Source organism: Nelumbo nucifera, chromosome 2, assembly GCF_055504915.1.
Source record: "Nelumbo nucifera cultivar China Antique chromosome 2, China Antique-T2T, whole genome shotgun sequence".
Taxonomy (NCBI): domain Eukaryota; kingdom Viridiplantae; phylum Streptophyta; class Magnoliopsida; order Proteales; family Nelumbonaceae; genus Nelumbo; species Nelumbo nucifera.
This window is the reverse complement of record NC_142650.1, coordinates 32,592,323-32,617,387: the sequence shown is the minus strand read 5'-3', so window position 1 is coordinate 32,617,387 and position 25,065 is coordinate 32,592,323. Positions and strand designations below refer to the sequence as shown.

Here is a 25,065-nt window from a genome sequence, read left to right as displayed (position 1 = left end):
CTTGACAATTTAAGAGGAAGGAGATTTGGCAATGGGCAACTATGAAGTACGTGCGCACTAACGATTTGAGTTTTTTTTTATTGGAAACGGTAACTTCATTAATATAACTTAAGAATAACTTTCCAGATTTAAGTACAGCTGTCAACCCCTAAGTAGGTGTTGAGCCCTAATAATCTTTCTTACAAAACTGCCCAGAACATTCTCTCCCTCACAGTCCCTTGTTTAGCCAATGTGTCAGCTAAACCATTAGCTGATTTCCTTGTCCATTTGAAGCATGCACCAATCTCCCTTGTTATGTTGAGGATTTCCCTTATGGGCTGTCTATAAATCCAAGCTCCCAACTTACTAGATTGCAGCCACTCAATCAACAATTTAGAGCCTCCCTCTATCTCAATTTGGTGTAACCCCAATTGTTTGGCATATCTTACACCTTGAAGCAAGGCCATCACCTCCAGTCTCAATGAGTCCCCCACTCCTATTGGTCCCGAAAACAAAGCCACAATTCAGTCATTTTCATCTCTGAATAGTCCTCCTATACCTGAAGGGCCTGGGTTACCTCTTGAACTCCCATCGAAGTTCAATTTCACTCTTTGTTGTGTTGGTGATGACCACAATTCCTGCACAATCGGTTTCATGGAAGTTGTAGATGTCACCACTTCCCAATTCCTATAAATGTCTTCAGCTAAGAAGTCTTTAAACAAATCCAAAGTTTTGAACCATTGAATAGTCAAAATAATGATCCTTTCTACAATTGCCTCCTTGGATTTCTCCACTCCTTTAAGATTATATTGTTCATTTCTTCCCAAACTGACCATAAGATAGCTGCTCTTGTGGCTCTCCACATTAATCTTCCACGTCTCTTCGGTTGCCTGAAAAAGCTTGGGTCAAAAAGGCTTGCCACATCTAGGGGAGGTGTCCACCTACAACCAAAGATAGAAGAGAACTAGGTCCAAATAAAGCACACAAATGGACAAGAAATTAATGGGTGTGTGATCGCCTCACCAGATCCCAAGCAGAGGCTACAAACATGGGGTGATAGGCATACATTTGGCCTTTTTTTTTGCAACATATCTAGGGTATTGATTTTTTTGGAGAACCACCTCCCAACAAAAAACCCGAATTTTTGAGGGTACAAACTGACACCAAATCTCCTTTGAAGGAAAGCTCCTTACAGAGCTTGATGATTGAATGAGGACATCAAAAAAGGAGGAACAAGTGAACACACCAGATGGGGAAGGTTTCCAAAATCTACTGTCCAAACAAGATTGATCCAGGTAGGTTGACCCTAGAAGGTTAATTAATTCAATGATTTGAGTTATTCTAAATGTTTGATGGTCAAAGCAGGCCAAGAGAAGTTTGTTTCCCAAGCACACTATTATTGGCTACCAAAGAAGTTATTCCACAGGGCAGGGATATTGTCAAGGACATAGCTTTGCACTCTGAAAATGATTTTTTTCACTATATCAGGTAGGATAAAGGATGGTGGTGAAAATGTTCCAACTAAATAGAGACTATCAGTTGAAGAGGTGATGGATCAACATCGTATGATAAGTGGTAATGCGGCGTTGGAGGAAAGGATGGAAAAAGCTGATGTGGAAGAAAATTCTGATGAGGAAGGCAATACATGGAATGACATGTACTTCACTACTTCGAAGAGTACGGTCCTTTCCTATGAGACTAGCAGTAAGAAGCTGGGTCAAGACCCCACTAGGGCGGATTCTAGAATTTGGACACCTACCCCCAATGGCATCTTTTCTTGTGCTTCTCTTTCTTCAAAGTCTTAAGTCAGTCCACTAGTCCTACTTTCCCCCCTTTCCCTGTTGATGAGGTTTGGTGCAGAGCACTACCTCCTAGAGTTGGTAGTTTTTGTTGGGAAGCCTATCTAGAAAAAATCAACACTGGTGATCTACTCCAAAAGAAGAAACCCAATACTTGCTTGCCACCTCAGTGGTGTGTTCTTTGTAAAGTGGATGGGGAGACTGGTTTTCACCAACTAGTGTCTTGCCATTTTGTGAGGTCAATTTGGGATTGGGCTTTCTCCCTATTTGGATGTAGCTGGAATCCTCCATCAGACTTGCAGTGCCTTTTTTCCCCTTCTTTTTCCAGGTGGCGGATAAAAAGGGGAAGGACATGCAGAGAGGACTAAGGGCTGAAGTATGTTGGACACTTTGGAAAGAAAGAAACTCCAGGATATTCTCAGAAGCTGAGAGAGGAGCAGCAGATCTGAGGTCTATCATACATATTAAGGCGGTACAATGGCTGAAATCTTTGGAGCTATTCACAGATTACACTGTGGATGACATGTTGAGGAAGTGGGGTGAAATTGCAAATTGCACACAGACCAAGTCAGTAATGAGTGTGGCTTGGACCCCTCCACCTGGTGGATTCTTGAAATTAAACTTTGATGGGTGTAGTCGGGGAAATCCGGGACAATCGAGGATTGGGGGTGTTTTTAGGGATGAAAATGGGGTCATTTCTGCCATGTTCTCAGGCCCAATTGGAGTGGGTGACTCCCTTAGAGCTGAGATCTTTGCAGTTATGGAAGGAGTTCGGAAAGCTAAGGAGTTGAACATCAGGAAACTCATAATTGAAGGGGATTCAGAGGTGGTGATAGGGTGGCTGATTAAAGATCACAATGGCTTTTGGAAGTACAACAATGAGAGGAGGAAATTCAAGTGGCTGGTGCGGGAGATGGAAGTTAAGACATGTTGGGTTAAAAGATCGGCTAATTCCCTAGCTGACGGTTTAGGGCTAAGCTGTAACTTTAGTGTTTTTTTTCTTATTTTTCCTTTCCTTGAGGTTCTTTCTTGCTCTTGGAAGATAAGTGTGTTTGTCTTCCTCTTGTAAATCTTCTATTGATGATTTAATGAGTGTTATTGATCAAAAAAAAAAGAAGCTGGGTTAAGACTTGGGGGGAGTTGTAAGTGACATGAACCTGAAGAAGATGTGCGAGGAAATATTGACAACATCGGTCTTACTAGGAAAACAAGGGGTGGATTTAGGTAGGAAAAGAAGTGAAGGTGTTCTGAAGATGCCTAATATTGAGAATTTCACTGTAGGGGAGTTGAGAAAATTAAGAGGAACTGGCAATGGGCAGCTTGTTCATGTAACCAAAGTTATTCATCGTCTGAAGGAAGGACTTGTCAGGGACGGTCGTTGCTGCAGATTTAAGAGAATCTACAATAGGAAGGGGTCTAAAGTCAAGGCTAAAGGTCAGAATTGTTTGAATGACATAGGCGAAGCAATTTGTTTGGAAGCAGACTCAGCCAAGAAGGCACTGGAGTTAGATTCAATTAATCGAAACTGTGAAGTCTCATCAAGGAGAGGGGGGAAAGGAATAGGATAAAGGTTACTAAAAGGAATGAAGAGCAAGAGAGTGAAGATGGGAAGGAGAATGTGGAGGATATTATTGTTGATAGAAAGGGGAAAGGTGAGAGGAAGGAAGTTTAAAAAAAAAATAATGGAAACAGAAGTTCAGGTTGAAGTTGAAGAGGAAACAAGAGAGGGGGGAGTGATAGTGGGGAGCAGAGCTGAACAGGTCCGAAAGGAAAATATCACTGAGAAGGAGATAGTGGATATCGATCAAGTGGTGGACAAACAGGTGGCAATTGGGAAGTCTCTTGGCCTTTATTTTTTGGGGGGGAAGCCATGGTGAGGGAGGCAATTGAACACTTTGAATAAAACAGGAGGGAGGAATACAACAAGAAGAAAGCAGTTGGGGAAGAGGGTGAGATTTGGGGGGAAGCTGAAGGGAGGGAAGTAGAATTTGTTGATGAAGAGTGAGAAGAGGTTGGTTGTAGTTGGTTGAAAGTTTGGATGAAGTTTTCCGTGTTGACGTTTGGGTTTCGCCTATTTTTTTATAAATAATTTAAGATTTCATTGAGAAAAGAACTAGAGATACAAGCTTCCTGTGAGGAGTTGCGATCTGCATCCTCTCCAAAGAACAAGAAGAAACAGAAAACAGAAAAGCAAATTGAGACTACAAATGAGCCCTATACAATTGTTCCTTGTTTGCCCCTTGCTTTTGCTAGACAATCAGCCAAAGCATTTGCTGATCTCCCCACCAATTTAATACTAACAGCCAAGCTCCTCATCAGCCACTTAAAGTTATTAATTTCATTCTTAAAGCTCCATACAATAGCCTCAGGGTTCTAGCCAGCCCACTACCACCTTGGAATCCCCTTCAATTAGTAGTTGTTGCACACCTACCTGAATTGCAACCTGTACACCCAAGATGGCAACTAGCAATTCTGCCCTAGTAGAGTTCCCAATCCCCAGGGGACCAAAGTAAAGGAGGACCACATTGCCAAATTCATTCATCAGCACCCCTCCCATTCCAGAGGGGCCTGGATTACCTTTTTTTATCAATAACAAAGGATTTCATTAATCAACTAAAAGAGTACAAAGGGAGGAGAGATAACCTCTCTTATCTCCCCCAAACAAGAAAAAACAGAAAGATTACAATTAAGCCCAAAGCAAATTCTTCCTATTCACCCCTTGCTTTTCTAGCCCATCAGCAATGGAATTAGCACATCTCTTAACCCAAACGACCTTAACTTCCATGTCTTTTATCAGCCATTGGAATTTCTTCTTCTCATTGTTGTACATCAAAAACCATTTTTATCTCCTTTCAGCCATTCTACCACCAGCTTTGAGTCTCCTTCAATGATCAGCTTCCTCAACTTTAAATCCTTAGCTCTATGAACACCTTCATAGCCACCAAAATCTCAGCTCTAAGAGAATTATCCTCTTCAATTGCGCCTGAGAACAAAGCAATTATAATCCTATTCTCACCCCTTAAAACACCCCCAATACCCGAAGGTCTTGGGTTGCCAATACTACTCCCATCAAAATTCATTTTGTAAAAACCACTTGCGGGAGGGGACCAAACTGGAGCTACAACCTCCTAAACTGGGGCTTAAAAGGTAATCTCTTTCCACTTTCTAAACCGGGGCTGAACTAAGGCCTGGATTACTTTGACTGCTACCATCGAATTTCAGCTTCAAAAAACCTTTAGGAAGGGGTTCCCAACTCATACTGATCCTAGTCTTTAAAGAGGAGCAGCTTGCTACTTCTGACCAATTCCTCCATATATCATTAAAAGAGAATAGGTGCAATGAATCCAGGGATTTTAACCACTATATCACCCTATGCAAAATGCACTCCTTTTTCCTCTCTCCTTCTCCTGGAAGATTCTAGCATTTCTTTCTTCCCACACTATCCATATCAGCACAACTCTAGCACACCTCCACATGATTTTTCCTCTTTTTTGACACTATAGAAAGGTAAATGGATCAAAAAGCAAGTTTACTTCTGCTGGCCTATTCCACCTGCACCCAAACATCAAGAACTACTGCTCCCATAACTCTGCAGCAGTAAATGAATAAGATATTAGTATGTGGTAACAGTCCTCACCATGAGATCTGCAAAGGATACACTAGTTCGGTGATATACAAAGGAAAGGATCCTAAGAAACAGAGAACATCAAACCTAAGTTTCCCAAGTATCCTCCTAAAAAAGAACGGAGTTACCATCACAAACATCAAATCTAACAAATCTGAGAAATTTAGGATGAGTACCATGAATCGCTTTCCACAGTGTTGCCGATACAGCTCGCCGAGATACTCCAACATCCCACCCATTTTTTGAACAACCATGAATACTTCCTACCACCCCATGCCATAATCTCTCTCCAGGGACCATATCCACAACCACTTCCCTAGTAATGTTGTGTTCTTTTGACTTAAGTTTCCCAAACCCAACCCCCCCCCCTTGTTCCAACAAACCACTTCCCACTTTATCAGATGATCCTTCCTGCTTTCCCCCAGATCCCACAGAAAGTCCCTCATCAATTTCTTCAGTTTGTTGGCTTCCCTAGGTGGAATTCTAAAGATAGACAGAAAGTAGGTTGGTAGATTAGCAAGTGTAGCTCTTATTAAAATTACTCTACCCCCAAAAAAGATGTAATTCTTCTTCCATGAGGCGAGCATTTTTTTAAACATTTGTACCACTGGACACCAAAAGCTACTCTCCCTAGGGTTTGCCCCTAACAGAAGCCCCAAACATGACATGGGCCAAGAAGAGATAGAACACTTTAGGCATCTAGCAATAGCCTCCACCTCGCTAATCTCCAGGTTGACACTAGCTACACACCTGTTTCCAAGGTTGACTCTCAAGTTAGACAAACTCTCAAAGTGTTTTACCAACTCCTTGAGATTGTTTACCTTCTCAAACTCACCCCCTCCCCCTCATCACAGAAAATCAACAACATCCGCAAATTAGAGGTGGGTGACTGGGTGCCATCTCTGCCTACTCTCCATTCTTGTACTATACCCTACCTATCAGCCTTTGAGATCATTATGCTAAGCACATCTGCAATTAATATGAAGAGGAAAGGTGAGAGAGGACCCCTTGTCAAATACCTCACACGCTAGGAAGAAATCTTTCACCACTCCAATGACCAAGATAAAGTAGTGACAGGAGCTAACACAACCAAAGATCCACTTACACCAATTGCCCCAAAGCCACAATTTCTCAAAACTTGTATGAGAAAATGCCAATCCACCAAATCATATGCCTTCTCCAACTCCAGCTTAACACACAAAGCCTTTTTTTGGATCTTCTCATACCTTCCACACTCTCATTAGCAATCAGAATCAGGTATGTTATTTGTCTCCCTTATACAAAAGCCCCTTGGGCTTGACTGATTAAGCATAGGAGAACTGCTGTGAGCCTGAAGGACAAAACATTAGCTAAGATTTAGTAAATGCTAGTCATCAAACTAATTGACCTAAAATCCTTAGGGTTAACTGCATCGGGTCTCTAAGGGCCTAAGGCTAAGAATGTGGCATTGACTCCAGGGCTCACTATATGATTATCTGCAAATTCCTTATGGGCATCACATAGATCATCTTTCAAAACATCCCAATAGTCTTGGTAGAAAGCCATTGTAAAACCATCTGGGCCCAGCGCCTTATCTATCCATCACGAATATTGTTCTCTCAATCTCCTCTTCAACATTCCTTTCTGCCCAACTTGCTTTCTCCTCTCCCAAGCTCGGCCACTCAAACCCTTCCGAAGATGACCTCTCATTCAACAGTCTTCTAAATATAGATTTGAAATGATCCATAAATAATTTAACAATTTCTTACTGGTTGGTAATCACATGTCCATCTAACTCTAGTTTGGCCACTAAATTCTTGCTCTTCGATTTGCCAAATCATGGAAGAACCTAGTATGTCCATCTCTCACCCTTCCTACCTTCAAGTATGCATAGACTGCATACAAGTTGTCTTTTATTGTTACAAAAGTATTCAGTAAGCATTAAGAACCGTCCTCTATTGTTTATTCTATTCTAACTCTCCACTACATATTTCTTACCTTCCAATCCCCACTCATTGTTCCATTCTGGTGTCTTCATGGAGAAAAGTTCAACATCCATAAAACCCTTGGACCAGTCTATTGAATATCCCACCAACAGTACCATTGCTCTCTTTATCATTTCTTACCTTCAAAATGACACTTCCTTTATTTTTCGTCTCCTCGGACAGAAATTGTTTCTTCTATTGTAATCTCCTTCCTCCATCTCATAGAAGGCTCAAAACCACCTTCTTCCATCTCATGGATGCCATCAAAATACAAGACAACGCATAGGGAGAGAAGGATTAAACTAGAGCACAAATAAGTATAAAAGTACAAACAAAAGAAAAGCATCTAACTATTGGGGACATACAACATATTCAAGTCCCTATGCATCATAAAAATAAATCAGACCATAGATCTGAACCAAAAAGAGGATCTTTTGACTTCTTCAAATTCAGGATGCAGCATAAACCTGTCTACAATAAGAGATCCTATACCAGCAATAATTTTTCCATTATATCCTGTTTCCTTCAAAAGTTTTTTCCATTCTTTCATAAGCCTCAAGATTATAAAAGGAGTAATTCCGGTCCTCCTTTTCAACCTCTCAGCCTTCTTCTAAGGATTGGTCAAGAATAGATAAAAACCATGTGCATGAGTGCATCAGTTACTCAGTTCCTCTTCTTTGAAAGCACTCAACCCCCACCCCACCCCAATTGAATAGAGTAAAAAACTTCAAGGGTAAGAAGACCTAACTGTTCCACAGAATCGCAGCAATCTGCGGTGGAGTTTTGGAATCATACTGTGTGCAAGACCTTCGAGCAGCAAAGTTAAAAGTGGTTGGAACAAAGGCGAAAAAAAATTCCTCAGACTGGAAATTTTTGCAGATGATAGCTGGAGGATGTTCTGGTTAGCGACAAACAGAGAAGGAGAACTCTAGAACTGTAAGTCGAAGACTGGAGAAGATGATGACATGGACAGTTGGGTGGATGGTCAAAAGGGTCAAAGCAAATTGAAAAGTCAAGAAACTGAAACTTCGGGTGAAGATAGCAGATTGGACCAGTTCCCTTTTAAAGAATAGGTTTCAAATTTTTTTGAATCTGATCGAAAAATCCAAAATAAATCCTACCTGGAGGCGCTAAAATCGAATACCAATATGGGGGGTTCAAACCAGACCGTTGAACCAGATGTCCGACCCTCTAACTTAGTCCCCGAGCCGATCATCGCGGAACCCAGAATGAATCACGTAAGAACTCAAAAACTCATGGAATGGAGCTGGGCCATTCTTTAGGGGACGATAATTTCTGTCTATCACTGTCCCCTTCAACCCAGTTTCGCAATCCCCTCGACCCTTCAGTTGCCACTGCAACTGGAATGGCTCTCATCTCCTCTCCCTCAGCGAAAAAATCCCCCAATCCACAGCGGAAAGGTTGGAAGTGGCAGTTTAATAGCGTTGGGAACTCGACGACACCAAAGAAGCCCAATCCAAGATACAACAGGGAATCTCAGTGGGAGGACTCAGAAGAATACACAGATTGGGAAGATCTCAGAGATATCGAAGATGTTGAAATCGATCAGCCTCCTAGTGTAGGCAGCCTTGACTCAATGAAAGCTTGTAGGGTGGAAAACTCAGATTTCTTTGGGACTGATTTGCTCTTTGAAGAACAATTTAGAACTAAAGATCTGGAACAATTGCAAAGGGAGGTTGATGAATCCATAGTGTTTTTTGGGGGTGTTACAGAAGCATCTCAAGCCGCAAAGACTATAGGAACAAAAGAGAATCAAAAGTAGTATCACTATAATGAGTCTTTGGGCACCCACCCTAGGCCGAACAAAAACGCACCTGAGGAACAGATTCCTTCAGCTGTTTGGGATGTTTCTGAAATGGAGATCGACCTAGCAACTCAAACCAGGGAGTTTCTATCCCCTCCCCCTCTTTGCCTGTCTCACTGTCAAATCCACTTTCTCCTCTTACAGTTACAACTTCTGTTGAACCCTACTCTAATGCTCCTGTTTGTGGTAATGCAAGCCCAACCACTGAATTTGGGTCGGATGTAACAGAAATAGAAGGGGAATGGTAACTAGGGAAGAGGAGTTAATGAAACCGATCCTAGGAAACCTTGAAACCTTAGTCGATCTGGAGGAAAAAAATGAGGTGACAAGGGAGGGGCAGGGGAACATACCAGATTTGGTAGAAAAAGAAAAAGAAGATAGTAATGGGGGGAAAGATGATGAGAGCAAGGAATTGTCACAGATGAAGAGACAGAAACAAAAGAATTCAAGAAAAGAACCTTCCAAGATGAAAGTCTATCTTAGGAAAAAGGTGGGAGAGGAGAAAAAAAAAAAGGAAGAGAAAATTGAGCAAAGTGGAGAAATTAGCTAGCGGAGTCTCATATGGTAAGGTAGAAAACCAGAAAAGGGAGAAAATGAGGGAAGACTAGTAGTCGGGGTTTGGGATAGGGCCACCTAAAACTGAATCAAATAAAGATTATTTGTTGGAACGTGAGAGGTCTTGGAAGTACTAAAAAAAGGAGAGTGATTAGGAACATGCTGAGGAAAGAAAGACCAGATATTGTGATGTTGCAAGAAACAAAACTTCAAGATGTGGGCGGGCGATGGATAAGAAGCATTTGGAGTAGTAGAGGACTAAGTTGGCCCTTTGCCCCATCATGGGGTGCCTCAGGGGGAATACTAACAATTTGGAAGAATGAGGAAGTGGATTGCCAAGAAGAATTGCTTGGCCAATTATTTGTTTCAATAAAAGCACGGAATGTAAGTGATGGCAGAGATTGGGTGCTGCCAAACATGTATTATCTCAAGTGTGGTGAGTGAAGGTCGGATTTTAAATTCAAAGAAGGAAATTGAAAAGTGCTTTGTGGATCATTTTATATCTATCTTTGCCACCCTAGACGAAAGATCTATTGATTTCGGGGACTTGAGTTGGGACAAGGTGCTGGTTCATAAAGCTGCATTAAGAGCCATCAGTGAGGATGAGGTCCATGAAGTAGTCTTCAATATAGAAAGGTCAAAAGCCCCGGGGCCTGATGGTTTCTCAATAGCTTTCTATTAGGATTGTTGGGAAATCATAAGGATAACTTAATGGCTGTATTCACAGAATTTCATCATAGAGGGAAAATCTCACCGGGAGCAAATGCTACTTTCCTAGCATTAAATCCCAAGAAAACTAGAACCCCCAAGGATTACAGACCTATAAGTCTTATTGGTAGCCTTTACAAAACCATTGCAAAAGTGTTGGCCGAAAGGCTAGAGGATGTTTTACCCTTGGTCATTTCCCAAAACCAAGGGGCCTTTGTTGCAGGAAGACAAATTGTGGACCAAATCGTAATTGCAAATGAGTGTGTGGCATCAACAACAAAGCAGGGAGGGCAGGGCATTATCTGTAAATTGGACTTGGAGAAGGCATGTGATATGGAGGACTGGCCTTTCTTCTTATGTTTGTTAGAGAAAAGTGGTTTGGAAGAAAGATGGAGAAAATGGATCAAAGGCTGTCTTAGTTCGGTGCATTTCTCTATCCTAATTAATGGAGTGGCAAATGATTTCTTTCCAGCAAAAAGAGGAATTAGGCAAGGAGATCCTCTCTCTCCCTTCTTATTCACTTTTGTGGCTGAGGTTCTAAGCAAGCAAATCATAAAGGCTGATCTAGAAGGTCTTATCAAAGGTTGGAGGGTAGGGAAATTTGAGATGATGGTAACTCACCTGCAATTTGCAAATGATATTATCATCTTCTGTGAGGAGGCTGATGATTATAGCTTGAGGAATTTGAAAATGCTAGTGGAAGAATTTCAAAGGACCTTGAAATTAAAGGTAAATTGGGGAAAAAGTTGTGTGGTAAGAGTTAATATAGAGGAGGATGAAATCCAACCAGTGGCACAACTACTTGGGTGTGAGGTGAAAAAGTGGCCATTGGAGTACCTTGGTTTGCCTTTGGGTGGCAACCCAAACCATTGAGGGCTTTTGGAAACCTGTCATAGAAAGATTCACCAAGAAATTAGCCATGTGGAAAAGAAATTCGATCTCTTTGGGGAGAAGGATTACCTTGATCCACCATAGAAAACTTGCCTACTTACTTCCTATCCACCTTTAGGATCCCGGCAAAAGTAGCTAAGTAGCTAGAGAAGATAATGAGCGACTTCTTATGGGATCCAGGAGAGGAGAAAAAGGACCATTTAGTAAACTGGGAACAAGTTTGTAGAACCAAAGAGTAAGAAAGACTAGGGGTTGGGAACTTAGTGAAGAGGAATACAGCCCTACTAGGAAAATGGTTATGGAGGTTCCCTCGTGAGGAAGATAGCTATGGCACAAGGTCATTGAAAGCATTGATCGCACGGCAGCTAAGGGTTGGGATGCAAAAGTAGCAGCTAATGCAACTTCCAACACCCCTTGGAAAGCAATCTATGAAATCTTACCTTTGTTTTCCAACTTCATTCATCTTGATCTTGGGTGTGGGAATAAAGCTTTATTCTGGGAAGACCTTTGGCTTGGAGACCAACCTCTTAGCTTGCAATTCCCTAATCTCTACGCTCTGTCAAGCCTAAAGGCTAAACCTATAGCAAGTGTAGCTACACCCTCAGAATCTAGGTTAAACTGGGATTTAGGGTTTAGAAGGGGGTTGAGAGATAATGAGTTTGACTCTCTCCTTGTCCTGTTCTTTCTTCAACTTACTTGCTCAATTGGCCAGCAGGGGGGTATACTTTCCTATAAGAGAAATTTGGTGTAAACCAATTCCTCATAAAGTACAAGCTCTTTGCTGAGAAATGTTTCTAGGGAAGGTAAACACCTACGACGTGCTACAGAAAAAAAAAGGCCAAACATGTGCCTTTCTCCTCATATGTGTGTTCTCTAAAAGGCTTGCAGTGAAACCCAGTCTCATTTACTGCTTTCCTGCTTATTTGTTTCTTCTATTTGGGACTATTTCAGTTCTCTCTTTGGATGTAGATGGACCCCCCCCCACCTCCCCCACAAGACATAGTGAGTCTTTCAACCCAACCTTCCTAAGGCAGCAGAAGAAAAGGGGAAGATGCAGAGAAGACTGTACAGGCTTCTGTGGTTTGGTCAATTTGGGAAGAGAAATCAGAGGATCGTCCATGGAAAAAGTAAATCCTTAGCAGAGGTGATTGAAGCCATCAAAATCAGATCAGTACATTGGGTCAAAACCTTGGATTTGTTCAAAGGTATTCCCACGGATGACTTCTGCTGTGGTTTGGTCAATTTGGAAAGAGAAATCAGAGGATCTTCCATGGAAAAAGTAAATCCTTAGCAGAGGTGATTGAAGCCATCAAGATCAGATCAGTACATTGGGTCAAAACCTTGGATTTGTTCAAAGGTATTCCCACGGATGACTTCTTAAGAAATTGGATAGAAGTGGCACTCTCAGAACCACATAGAGAAACTATAAGAGTGGAGTGGAAACCACCAGGGGCAAATAAACTGAAACTGAACTTCGATGGGAGTTCCTTTCGCAACCCAAGAAGAGCAGGAGTAGTGGGAGTCATTCGAAACCATCATGGAGTAGTGTTGGCCTTGTTCTTGGGACCAATCGGGTTTCCAGACTCGATCCAAGCTGAACCAAAGGCTCTATGGCAAGGACTGAAGCTTGCAGAACAGCTGGGGGCAAGAGAGATAGAAATTGAAGGAGATTCACTTCTGACTATAACATGCGCAAAGAAAATTGAGTCAGCACCTTGGAAGCTAAGATTCACCACCTTTAGACAGATTGACCAACTTGCAAAGAGATTCAACTCTTCTTTCAATTGGGTTAAAAGGGAAGCTAATGGGTTTGCGAATGTATTAGCCAAACAGGGAGCTAATAGACCATACTTATTTTGGGCAGTATTGTAATATACTTTGCTATGGAAAGTATTGGTGTATCTTAATTTCAGATTTAAATCAATAAATGATTTTCTTTGCTTATCACAAAAAAGGAAGACCTAACTGTAACAATTATTCTTTTGAAACCCAGAGACCATCATCTGCCTTCTATCCGAACAAATATTTAGCAAGCATCTTATCATCAAAACAAAGTACCCTGCTGTCTACAATGTTCTCAATCTCATCTTCACCTTCCTTGTGATGATGAGTAGAGAGACCAACATTAAAAGTAGAATCAATGCCCAAATCAATTGATAAGTCAACTTCATAAGCATTGTCCTTGATCTTCTTCAAAATCTTGAAAGGCACAATCTTTTTCTTGCTAAGCTTTGAATAGGTACTACCTGAAAATATTTCTTTTCATAGGTAGACCATTATTAAGGTGTCATTCCGTACCACTGAATTGAACACTGATCACTGACTTGACCATTGGTTTGTTCATAATGAGATGAACTACATTGCAAATCAGTCTCAAATTTCCCCAATAAACTACTTTGAAAGTGAGAAAGAAACTTGGAGTCTGGCCTAAAGTAATGGACTGAGGAACCCATGTAGACGAGCCATTTCCAGAAAGTACAAATGAGCAATACTAGATGCATCAATTGTCCTTTTACAGCTCATAAGTTTTACTATTTTAGAGAACTGATCAACTACACAAAGCTATACCTCACTGAGAATGTGGCAACATAACCACAAAATCCATACTCATACCTTCCGAAGGTGTTTTTTGGACTGTATGTGTAGTGTACTAGTGTATCAACCCATATTTATAAATGTCCCTTGATGGTTTGGAAAATCATACACCTATTATGAAACTTTTCATATCCTTCCGCATCTTTAGTCAGTAATATTTGTGCTCCACAAGTGCATATGTTTTATCTTTCAAAAATGTGCACCTACACGGCTACACCACCATCATGCAAATCTGAAACAATGGTTTCCTTTAGTCAAATTGGGGAATGCACAATAACCAAGAAAAAGAAAGCCATTTTCCAACACATACTCCCTTTGCTGCCCCTCATTACATTCCTTCCATATGTGGCTGAAATAAGGGCCTGTAGAATACAACTCCTTGAGACAATCAAGCCAATCACTTGTATAGTTGTTGGCCAGAAACAAAACTCTTCTGCTTAATGCATCAGCCACATTATTGTTTGGTCCTGACCTGTATTTTGGTACAAAGCACTACTCTTAAATGAAACCAATCCCATGGCCAGGTCTACCACCAGGCTGGCCAATTCCTATGTTAAACCTTTTATAGTGAAAGAAAATCAAATCCACTGGCATGTTCCAAAGCAATTTATCTGATAGTCATGATGCTATCGAAAACCAGGTTCCCAGTTTCAAAACAATGCACTCATTTTTTAGTCCCAAATAGCCCAAGTTTTATGCAACCACAGAATTTTAGAAGTCAGAACTATAGAAGTTGAAGGGGTAGAGCAAAATGGACAAGGGTCGAAAAGTAGTTAGAAATGATTCAAGTACCCATAGCATAACAACGGTAAGGCACTAACCAGAATGGAATGGCCAAACAGGATTCATGTTGCAGACCTAATATATTTGGGATAAGGCTTGGACAATGATGATGATGATGATCTATAGAACTTGGTAATAAAAAAAATAACACTTAAAGCTAACTAGGCCACTTGAAGGACTTTATAAACCCCAGTTGTTTTTACAAGAGGTCTACAGATTTTTACCTTATTAGAAGAAAACAGAAAATCCACTCAACCAAAGAATGCAATTAACAAATAATGGTATCTACCAAAGTACAAAGCAATTGGTTCTTGAACAATAAAAATAATTATCAAAAAAAAGAACTGAAAGGGAAATAACATACCTAATGTAGCCTTGCCAAGTTGCCCGCATATAAGTTCGCTATTCCGGAAATAGACAAATCCATCATTTGGACACATTGTTTCTTTTTGCTTTACACAATTTTTCTCCAGCACAGTAAGATTGAGATACACCCTCATATGGGCATGTGGACGTACCAAAACACTAAATAACTGTTTTCCAGTCCAAAGCTCTATTGGCTGCAAGATGCACCAACTGAATGTGATTAAAATTCCAAAGCATTTTGGTGATGGGGCTCTAATTTGAATACAGAGCTACATATGTATATAAGTTGCTTTTGTGTGGATTGCTAGTCAGGTTGCTTGAGCAAACAAGTCTAAATGACCCTGGAATCACCATGAGAAGATGGTTAGGGGCTTAAAGGGCTTGATGTATTTCTCTGTATCCTCTATTCATGAGACAAATTCAGCCCTAAAACCCTTGCCAGATGTCCAGAATATTCCCTTCTATGGGCAATATCTAAACTGAAAAAAAAAATAAAAATAAAACTCTGTATAGATGACATCAACAAGGAAGAGCACCAGCACAAAGTGGAGAAGAGGGCACATATTAACAGGAGATTTGAACATGTGACTGATCCAAATCTTCTACCCTGATGGATGGTTCGAATCAGCTTTGTCATCCCCCCACATGCATATCCATAAATAGACACATATAAACATAGGGAGTGACCCTGCTAATGCCACTGTTTAAATTTCATAAATTACCCAGAATTCTTTGACAAGGCAATTTAGTTGGGAATTTGGAGACCAAAAGATCCCCACATGATTGTGTTGCTGGCTTTTATTTGCAGGGAAAATTTCAGCGCCCATGCACTTAGTCACATGTCAAAAGTAAGCCTCTCTTTAGAGGTGCAAGTCAGGTGGCCTGGCTCAGGTTTAAACTCAACTCAAGCCCAACCTAAGAATTGGGTCAGAAGGCCCTAGCTCAAGCCTGAACTGTCCAACCTACGCCCAGATCACACTGGAATTTGATGCACTCAGGTTGGGCTCAGGCCCAGGCTGGGCTCTGGCTCAGGTTTAAACTCAACTCAAGCCCAACCTAAGAATTGGGTCATAAGGCCCTAGTTCAAGCCTGAACTGTCCAACCTACGCCTAGATCACACTGAAATTTGATGCACTCAGGTTGGGCTCAGGCCCAGGCTGGGCTCTGGTTGGTCAATCAACCCACACTGAAATTTGACATCAATTTTTTTTTGGATAAATAACAAAGACTTTTATTAAGAGATTTTAATATAGAAAAATACAAAGGGAGGGGTAAAAACTCTTAACCCTCCCAAGAGAACAGTTCAGATTACAATGTTGCCCAGAACAAATTATCTCTTCCCACCCCTTGTTTAGCCAATGAATCTGCCAAGGAATTGGCGCACCTCTTAGTCCACTGAAACTTGACTTCCATATGTTCTATGAGATATCTAATTTTCTTCTTTTCATTCAGAAACTTCCACAAACTAGAATCATCTTTCATCAACCAGTTGATAGTCAATTTAGAATCACCTTCCACTATCAGGTTTCTGATATTTAACTCTTGAGTTCTTTTTGACCCTTCTATAACAGCAAATATTTCAGCTCTAAGAGTCCCCCCAACCAATAGGACCCAAATACAATGCAATAATTCGACCTTCATCATCCCTGAAAGACCCCCCTATACCCGACAGACCTGGATTTCCGTCGCTGCTTCCATCAAATTTTAATTTAATGAACCCTGAAGCTGGAGGGGACCAAACTGGGTGAAATACATTCAATGTCTGTGTACATGTATGGCAGTATGCATATATGTATGCCTTGCCAAAAAATTAGTACGCATATATGCCTGCATGCATGCAAATGTGTCTATGTATGCATATATGCATATATGTAGTCAGACTGGGCTCAGAATAGGATGAGGTCAGATGGGGCTCGAGCCAGGATCAGGCTACCTAAGGGCAACGCCCGAGCTCAACCCAAAAAATTAAAAAAGAAACAACCTTTTGTGCCCAGGCCCTGCTCAAGGACTGAAAATCCAAGCCCAGTCCGTATAGAATTGCGGGCTGGGTCAGCTCGGGCTCAGGTTAGGCCCAATTTCACCCCCACTCTTTATGGGTAATATTTTTTTAGGATGGCATTGGATTGGAAAGTTTTTTTTGTGTAAGCATCTCTACCAAGTAACTTCATCAATATCACGTTGTACCATGGTTGAGCCTACCCTTTAGGGAAGGGGTTGTATCTTGCTTGATAATAGGTCCGAATTATTGTTCTTTCATATGTTTTATTCTTCGGAGATAATAAAGCTCCTTTTCATCCTTTAAAAGATCAAAGAATCTTATTTCAAGAAACCACCAATAAAAAGTGGGATACACTCATGTAGACTGGTGGTTCATTGACTAGAAATGGTCTCCTATATACCAGATGGTTTAGATGGGCCATGTCACCACTCCATTTAGCAGAAGTAGGATAGGTTTTTATATCCTTTTGGACCTGTTCAATATTTATTTGGTAAAGTTATCTCAACTATGACTTTAGTTAGTCTTGACTAACTCTTTAGCACATCTTAAAACCCTTTTGAGGATCCATCTACATTAAGAGCATTTCTAATTGTAGTTTTCTCCATAGCATACTTCATTTCTCCTAGTTAGAATTGGAGTCTACCTATATAAATCCAGTTAGAGACCTATTTATTTATTTTTAAATGTGATTTCTTTTTTCTCCTTTTTAAGAATTCATGGATATGGTTTCTAGTTAGTTATAAATAACACCTTGTTTAGTAAAACCCTTTTCTACAAAATTAAAATAAAAAGAAAGCACAAGAAACGGTGATAAGAAATCACCAAAAAGAAAGTAAACAAACAAAATATCACCCCACCTTATGGCTAAAATTTCAGCAGATTCTATGAACTTCTATAATTGCATCATATTCTGCAATGAATGTGATTTGTAGAAAATTCCCTTTAAGGATTTCATTTTTGCTCTTTTCGCTACACAATTGATCTATAACCATTCCAAACATTTACATATACAGAATGTAACCTTCCTAGCCCTAGTACCATAAAAGAAAGAGGCTAAAATCCATACGAACATTAGACCCATAAGTTTTGTGGGTACTCATTACAAAATCATCACAGAAGTCTTGACAGGAAGGTTGAAGATTATTTTGCCTTCATTTATTTCACAGTTTCAAGGAGCTTTCTGGAGGGTAGGTAAACTGTGGACCAAATCCTAGTGGAAAATGAATGTTGGGAAAAAAGAAAAATAAGGGAGGTAAAGGTTTAATATGAAAATTAGATTTGGAAAAGGCATATCGTATGGTAGACTAGCCTTTCCTTCTTGGCTTAATGAAGAAGATTGGATTGGAAGATCATTGGAGAAAATGGATCAAGGGATGTATTAGTTCAATACATTTATCAGTTTTGATAAAAGGAATTGCTAGAATTTTCTTCCATGCTAAAAGTGGTTTGACCGTTTGAGACAGGGAGACCTTATCTCCCCCTTCCTGTCCACGTTGATTACAGAAGTCTTAAGCAGAGTGATCATCAGGGAAGATTTGGTTAATTTCATTAGGGGTTGGAGGGTTTGTAGAAATTAGGTGGTTGTAACTCATTTACGATTTGCAATTGATATAATCATTTTCTAAGAAGGACATGAAAAAAATAGTATGAGGAACTTAAAAGATTTAATCAAAGTCTTCCCCAAGGATATCAAATTTAAAAGTGAATTGGAGAAAAGTTGTGTGGCGGGAACCAATATGGGAGTGGAAAATATTCAGTTATTAGCAAGAATCCTAGGCTGTGAGGTCAAAGAATGGCCACTAGAATACTTTGGCCTTCCTTTGGAGGGCAACTCAAGAGCAAAAAGATTCTGGAAACCAGCCTTAGAAAGATTTCCTAAGAAGTTAGGCTATGTGGAAAAGGAATTACTTATCAATGGGTGGGGAATCAAGTGATGAAAGGAAGGTCCACTTGGTCAAATGGGAACAGGTGTGTAAGTCTAAGGAACAGAGTGGGCTAAGCATTGGAAACTAGTTAAGAGAAATACAGCTTTGTTAGGAAAGTGATTGTGAAGATTCCTCCTTGAAGATGATAGGATATGACACAAGGTCATTGGAAGAATTCATGGTTTAACGGAAAATGGGTGGGATGCAAAAATGGCTCCTCAAAATTCTTCAAACTCCCTGTGGAAAGAAATAAATGAGGTACTCCCAACTTTTATAAACTTCACCATTTTGATGTGGGTTATGGGAATAGTCTTGTTTTGGGATGATCTGTAGATTGTTGAGTTGTCCCTCAAATTGCAATTTCCTATTCTTTATTGTTTGTCCAACTACTAATTTGGATCTATTTCAAATTTGGTGTGACCTCCCCACATGGGATAATTTGGGATTTGGGGTTCAGGAGGGGACTAAGAGAAAATGAATGTCATTCCCTTGCTCTCCTTTTGCCAAAGTTCAAAACAGTTTTCTTGGATCAAAGTATCAAACATCAAAGTTTGAATGATGGCAGAATTTGGTCTCCCTCCCCCAATGGCTTATTTTCTTGTGCTACCTTTTTCAATCTCCTTATCCACTCTAACTCCTTGGGGGTGAACTTCCTAATGAAGGAAATATAGTGTAAGACTATCCCTCTAAAAGTGCAAGCTGTGTTGGGAAATGAAAGATTAACACTTATTGATCTTTAATAAAAATTCTTGCTACTTGTCAAAACAAAAACAAATGATTCCAGAAATGCATCCAGTTAGGCTTAAAAGACAGGATTTGGTCCTTCGAGGATTGTCCATCTTTTACACGAAATATATGATATTTCAAACTCTCTGCACCACAGCTTCAGATGGAAATTCTCTTCCAATGCATTTTTAGAACAGTGCAAATTAAATTATCTTCCAATATCCTGAGTGGGTTTTAGAATTTTTGTTGTTAGGCCCCTGTTTGTACATCTTCTCATGTACTTTTTGGAATGAAAATTACTTTTTCTTAAAAATAAATTACACACTTGTTATCAAGATAGTTTCTGTATCTCACCTTAATTAAAGCTGGTGTGGGCAAATCAACAGGATCCATCCCATCCCCCATATAAGAGCACATAAGTGAAAAAGCAGCACGATCATAAAAGGTGTCTTTCCTTGTAATCAGAAAGGCTGATGTCAGAAAGTCTTGAGTAGAAGCAACCAAAATGGCTCCATTTTTTGGTGTGCATAAGTTGTTTTGAACCTGTTGAACGATGACAGACACTTCTTAACACAATAATTACAAAGTAAAAGAATAAAGGCAACCTTTGAAGATACATGTAAGGCATCTCATCCAATAACAATGAAGAATCAAAGTGAAGAAGCGCCAGGATTTACGATGGAACTTTTAAGGAGATTAACAAATCCATGTACTTCTGTGTAAGCCCAGTACTTCCCCCTTTTTCTTTATCTTGTTGGCTAATGTCCACTGGAATCTAATGTAAAAGGTTGAAGTAGCAGAGACATTGACTATTGGATGTGGAAGATAAAGGTCCATGGTTTCTCACCTACAGTTTACTGATGATGCTCCTCTTTTCAGAGGCATAAGATTTTCATCTCTTAAATTTCAAGGGAGTCTTACAATGCTTTAACAGGTAGGGATTAAGGAATTGACACAAATTGACTGTAAAATATAGAAGCCTAGGATTTGTACAACTACACTGAGGACCCGTTTGGTTTGAGGGAATAGAGGTCTGGAATCAGAATCGAAATTTCCAACTGTTTGGTTGGGCGGAATCGGAATCCCATTCCCATTCTCAATCCTGATGGAATGGCATTCCCCCATTAGAGGGAATGGCCATTCCCTCCCCCTCCCTTGGGAATGAAATCTCATTCCAGCTAACTCCAATTCCCATTCCGATTTCTGTCTGAACCTAACATACTATGGGAATAGATCATTCCAATTCCGATTCCAAAGGATTTTGATTCCCATTCCGATTCCAACTGTGAACCAAACGGACCTTGAGTTCGTTTTTTTTATCGGCAACAGAGATATTATTAAGAGATATAAAGAACAATTATGTACAAATGGTGCAAAACACCACTGTTTAAGGTTGGTACCTGCTACCTGACCCCTAATCTTTTACTCTTATATCATGCATTCCTCACCTGACCCCAATAAAACTGCATTCTGCTGACCCCTTGTTTGGCCAATGCAATCCATTGGCAAATATGTGTACCCAACTGAAAATAATGACTGCATCCCATACAAAACATCTAATCTCCGGCGTGAAGTTTCAGTATTGCCATAGTGTTTCAGTTCTCATTTTTAAGCCAACCCACTACCTTTGAATCTCCTTCACTCTCAAGCTCCTTTAAAAAATCTTAAACCTCAAAGTGATGCTATTAGTTCAAACATTTTGTAGAGTTAACATTGCCTATGGCACCGGTGTTTTAAAAGCGCAAGGCACAAGGCGAGGCACACGCCTTTTCGAAGCAAGGTGCAAAAATACAAAAAATGCCAAAAAAAATTAAAGATTACCAAAAAATCAAAATAAATGCAAAAAAAATACTAATCATAATATAAATAAAAATATAAACTTTAATTTCAAAATAAATATTTTAAAAAACATATTATCTAAAATTAAAATACATAAACATAACATGTAAACCATATTCAAATAAAAATTTAAAAATAAAATCAAACATACAAAACATTTTCAAGCATATAAAACCCACAATTTCTTTTTTTCCTCAATTGCATTACTTTAAATAATTAATGTAATGTAAAACATCTTGCATTCTTGATTCTATATGCCGCCCAATCCCCTCGAGACAAGCCCAAACAAATCCATGTTAGGGTCTTAAATTCCCAATCCTTAGACAAAAATAAATCACTTTATAATATTAATTGTCTTTTACAAACATATTCTTCTAAGATGAATGAATGAACAACATTAGCAAATAGGGGATTATCGGAGCTTTGTTCGCCTAGGTCCTAGGTTCAAAAAAGAACAAAAGGTGCAAAAAATTAGAAAGGCACACGCCTGGGTCCTAGGCACATTATGCAAGCACCTTCTGAAACTGCTGTGCCTAGGACCTAGGTGAGGTGCATACCTTAAAATGTGCCTCACCTGAGCGCCTAAGGTACGCCTTTTAAATCACTGTATGGCACCATAGTATTATGCTGAAATTGACCTATGGGGGCCTAAATGTCCCACCTATGTAAGGACCTGGATAACCCACCGCATCCAAACTACACTGAGTTAATGGAAAGATACCCTTAATGGTCATTCTTTAACCAACCTTCCAGCATCTTTTAAATATTTCTGGATTCGAATCTAATGTTTTCAAAAACAATTATGTAGTTCTAATGGCATTTTTAAATCTAGAATTCCCTGGGAAACTGAAAGAGCTTGACATTTAGGAATTTTACTCTTTACTGGATTAGTTTATTGGATATATGTGCTTTGGGTAGATGGAACCCTTTGGTTGGACTGCCAGAAACATGGGAATCACAAACTTGGTTTGGATCCATATTTTTGGCATCCCTCTGCGTGTGTAGTGTTTACAGATGTTTCATGCAGTGTGCAAAGCACGAGGAAAATTCAGAAAAATCAATCCTAGAGAAATCCACTTGATTCCATCTTCTCTATAACTCTCTTTTACTAGAGAATGTTTTGATTTAAGGCATGTTGTTGAAGGGTGGCAAACTGTTAAGATAACTCGAAAGTTCATTCATTGTGGGGTGGGGAGGAGATTAGTTGGGATACTCAAATGTCTGTTCCAGAAGGAGCGTCAAAGGTTGAAGATGAGGGTATTTTGGGAATTAAAGATAAAGAAAATGATAGTAGGGGGGGTTAATAGAACAATGTGGAACTCAATAATTTAAGAATATGAAGAGGCGAGGGAAGATAATGGGCTAGTCAAAGAGTCTCAAGGAAGATGGATCTAGAATGAGTCTAAAACTGGGTCATAGCAGTTAAATAATGAGCATGGTCTTGGGCTGGGGCCAAGATGGTTATCTATCAAGGCTGAACTTGGGACAGGATTTATTAGTGGGGGGAACATTGCTAATGACAATGCATATGGAAGGCTATAGCATTGTCTGGCAGAGGGAACATCTCATTCCACTGGTTTATGATAAAAGTGAATCAGTAGCTGACTCCACAGCCACAAGAGGGTAGGCAGGAGTTTTGTATTGGGCCTCTGCCCCTACAGAGTGGTTTGTGTTGGGGGTGTATGGGGCCTCAACACCAAGGTTTTCTCTTTCTACTAGAGCTTCCATTTTAGGAGATGCATGTACCCTGTACTCTTTTCCCTGCTTTTTGGTCAGGAAATCTCTTGATCTTGCTAACAATCAAAAAAAGTACATAATATTACAAAACATGAACAGGCAAACAAATATACAAAAATGAAAGTTTACAGCACTTACCCCCATCAGCATAAGAGCCTCTGTGCGAGCCTCTTCTGTTTGAGGAACATGCATATTCATTTCATCACCATCAAAGTCTGCATTATATGGATTGCAAACAGATTCATTGAATCTCAATGTTCTCCAAGGCATTATTCTTGCCTACAAGCAAGGAATTAAAAGAAGTAAATAGAAAAGGTAGAAAAGGAAAAGTAGAGGACATCATAAAAGGAATACAAATTGTACTGACTGAAGTTACCCTGTGGGACATGATAGACATCCTGTGCAAGCTAGGTTGTCGGTTGAAAAGAACAATGTCACCATCTTCCAAATGGCGCTCAACTATGTAACCATACTTGAGCTCATCAGCTGCACGCTTTCTGGCGGAAAACCTCAAGTTCCTGTAGAATCACATAGGCAAACAACTATTGTAATTCAAAAAGACAACAACAGGGGAACAAGGGAACAGACAGAATGTACTATAACTTACATAATGCTACCATCAGGGTATCTAATAAAATTTGCCCCAGGGTACTTCTGAGACCCATTGCGAACACATTGCCTCAATTTCTCTATATTATGATGGGAAACACGTTCAGGATATGTTAAGATTTGAGCCATTAATATGGGAATTGCTACCTAAAATGATGAAACACCCATTTAAGAAACCAAACAGTGGCAGGAAAGAATTGACAAAATGAAATTCAACCATATCTTTCAAGCAGTAGCCAACCTCTGTGATTTTCAGATTAGGGTCGGGGGAGATAACTGTTCTGCCAGTATATTCAACACGTTTCCCAGATAAGTTCCCACGAAAGCGCCCCTGCTTCCCTTTCAGCCGCTGAACAAACCCACGCAATGGCTTGGAAGGCTGCATGCTTGTTGGAATACCACGTACATCACTATTTATATATTGTGCAACCTCAATCTGAAGTTGATCCCAGTCCAGCTGGAAAGAAAATTTCACCATGAGCACCACATGACCAAGCAGATGGATTCTTCTTGGGTAGGAAAACACATGGAATAAAACTACTAGAATTCAATTTATAAATTGAGACTCTTTCAAAATAAGAATTCCAGTGAGATTTCTACTTTAATGGCAGCCAGTTCCTCTTTTTCCCTCTTTTGGCACAAAAAGAACAAAAATTTATTCATCAAAAAAATAAAAGATTACAAAGCATAAGCTATGAGTGATGAGATATCACTCAAAACGAGAAACAAAAAACATAGCAATACAGAAAATGCATAACAAACAAAATACATCACCAATTCCCCCCAAATTCAATGTCCATTACATTCCAAAACCCAGAGCCAAAAAATTCTTCGTTGTTCCCCTCAAAATCTAGGAGAATCAATCCCGTTCCATAATCCTATTGCAAATTCAAGAAGCTAATCAGTCATGATTAGTACTTAGAAAACCAGATCAGACCAGTTCAACCATGGCCCAGGCCCCTGGCCGGTTCAGTCATACCCTAAAAGCAAGATCTCATAAAAAACTGTTTGACTAGCCGATTTAACCGAAACACCAGTGAAATAGTTCCAGTTTCATAAAACCACCTAGGTCACTAAATGAATGGAAATTCCAAATGCTAGTGCCAAGACTTGAAGCCATGACCTTTTATTTATGTGTAA

General features: G+C 39.9%; 1 protein-coding gene across 1 annotated transcript in view; it reads right to left on the bottom strand.

Moving 5' to 3' along the window:
• NRPC1 (nuclear RNA polymerase C1) overlaps positions 1 to 25,065 on the bottom strand; it is a 105,276-nt gene that overhangs the window by 55,930 nt on the left and 24,281 nt on the right. The window contains exons 9-14 of the mRNA XM_010267287.3: positions 24,167 to 24,382; positions 23,924 to 24,072; positions 23,693 to 23,834; positions 23,455 to 23,595; positions 20,095 to 20,283; positions 15,089 to 15,284 (exon numbers count right to left, since the gene is read on the bottom strand). Coding sequence (XP_010265589.1) covers positions 15,089 to 15,284; positions 20,095 to 20,283; positions 23,455 to 23,595; positions 23,693 to 23,834; positions 23,924 to 24,072; positions 24,167 to 24,382 — 1,033 coding nt within the window. The remainder of the gene's footprint in view (positions 1 to 15,088; positions 15,285 to 20,094; positions 20,284 to 23,454; positions 23,596 to 23,692; positions 23,835 to 23,923; positions 24,073 to 24,166; positions 24,383 to 25,065) is intronic.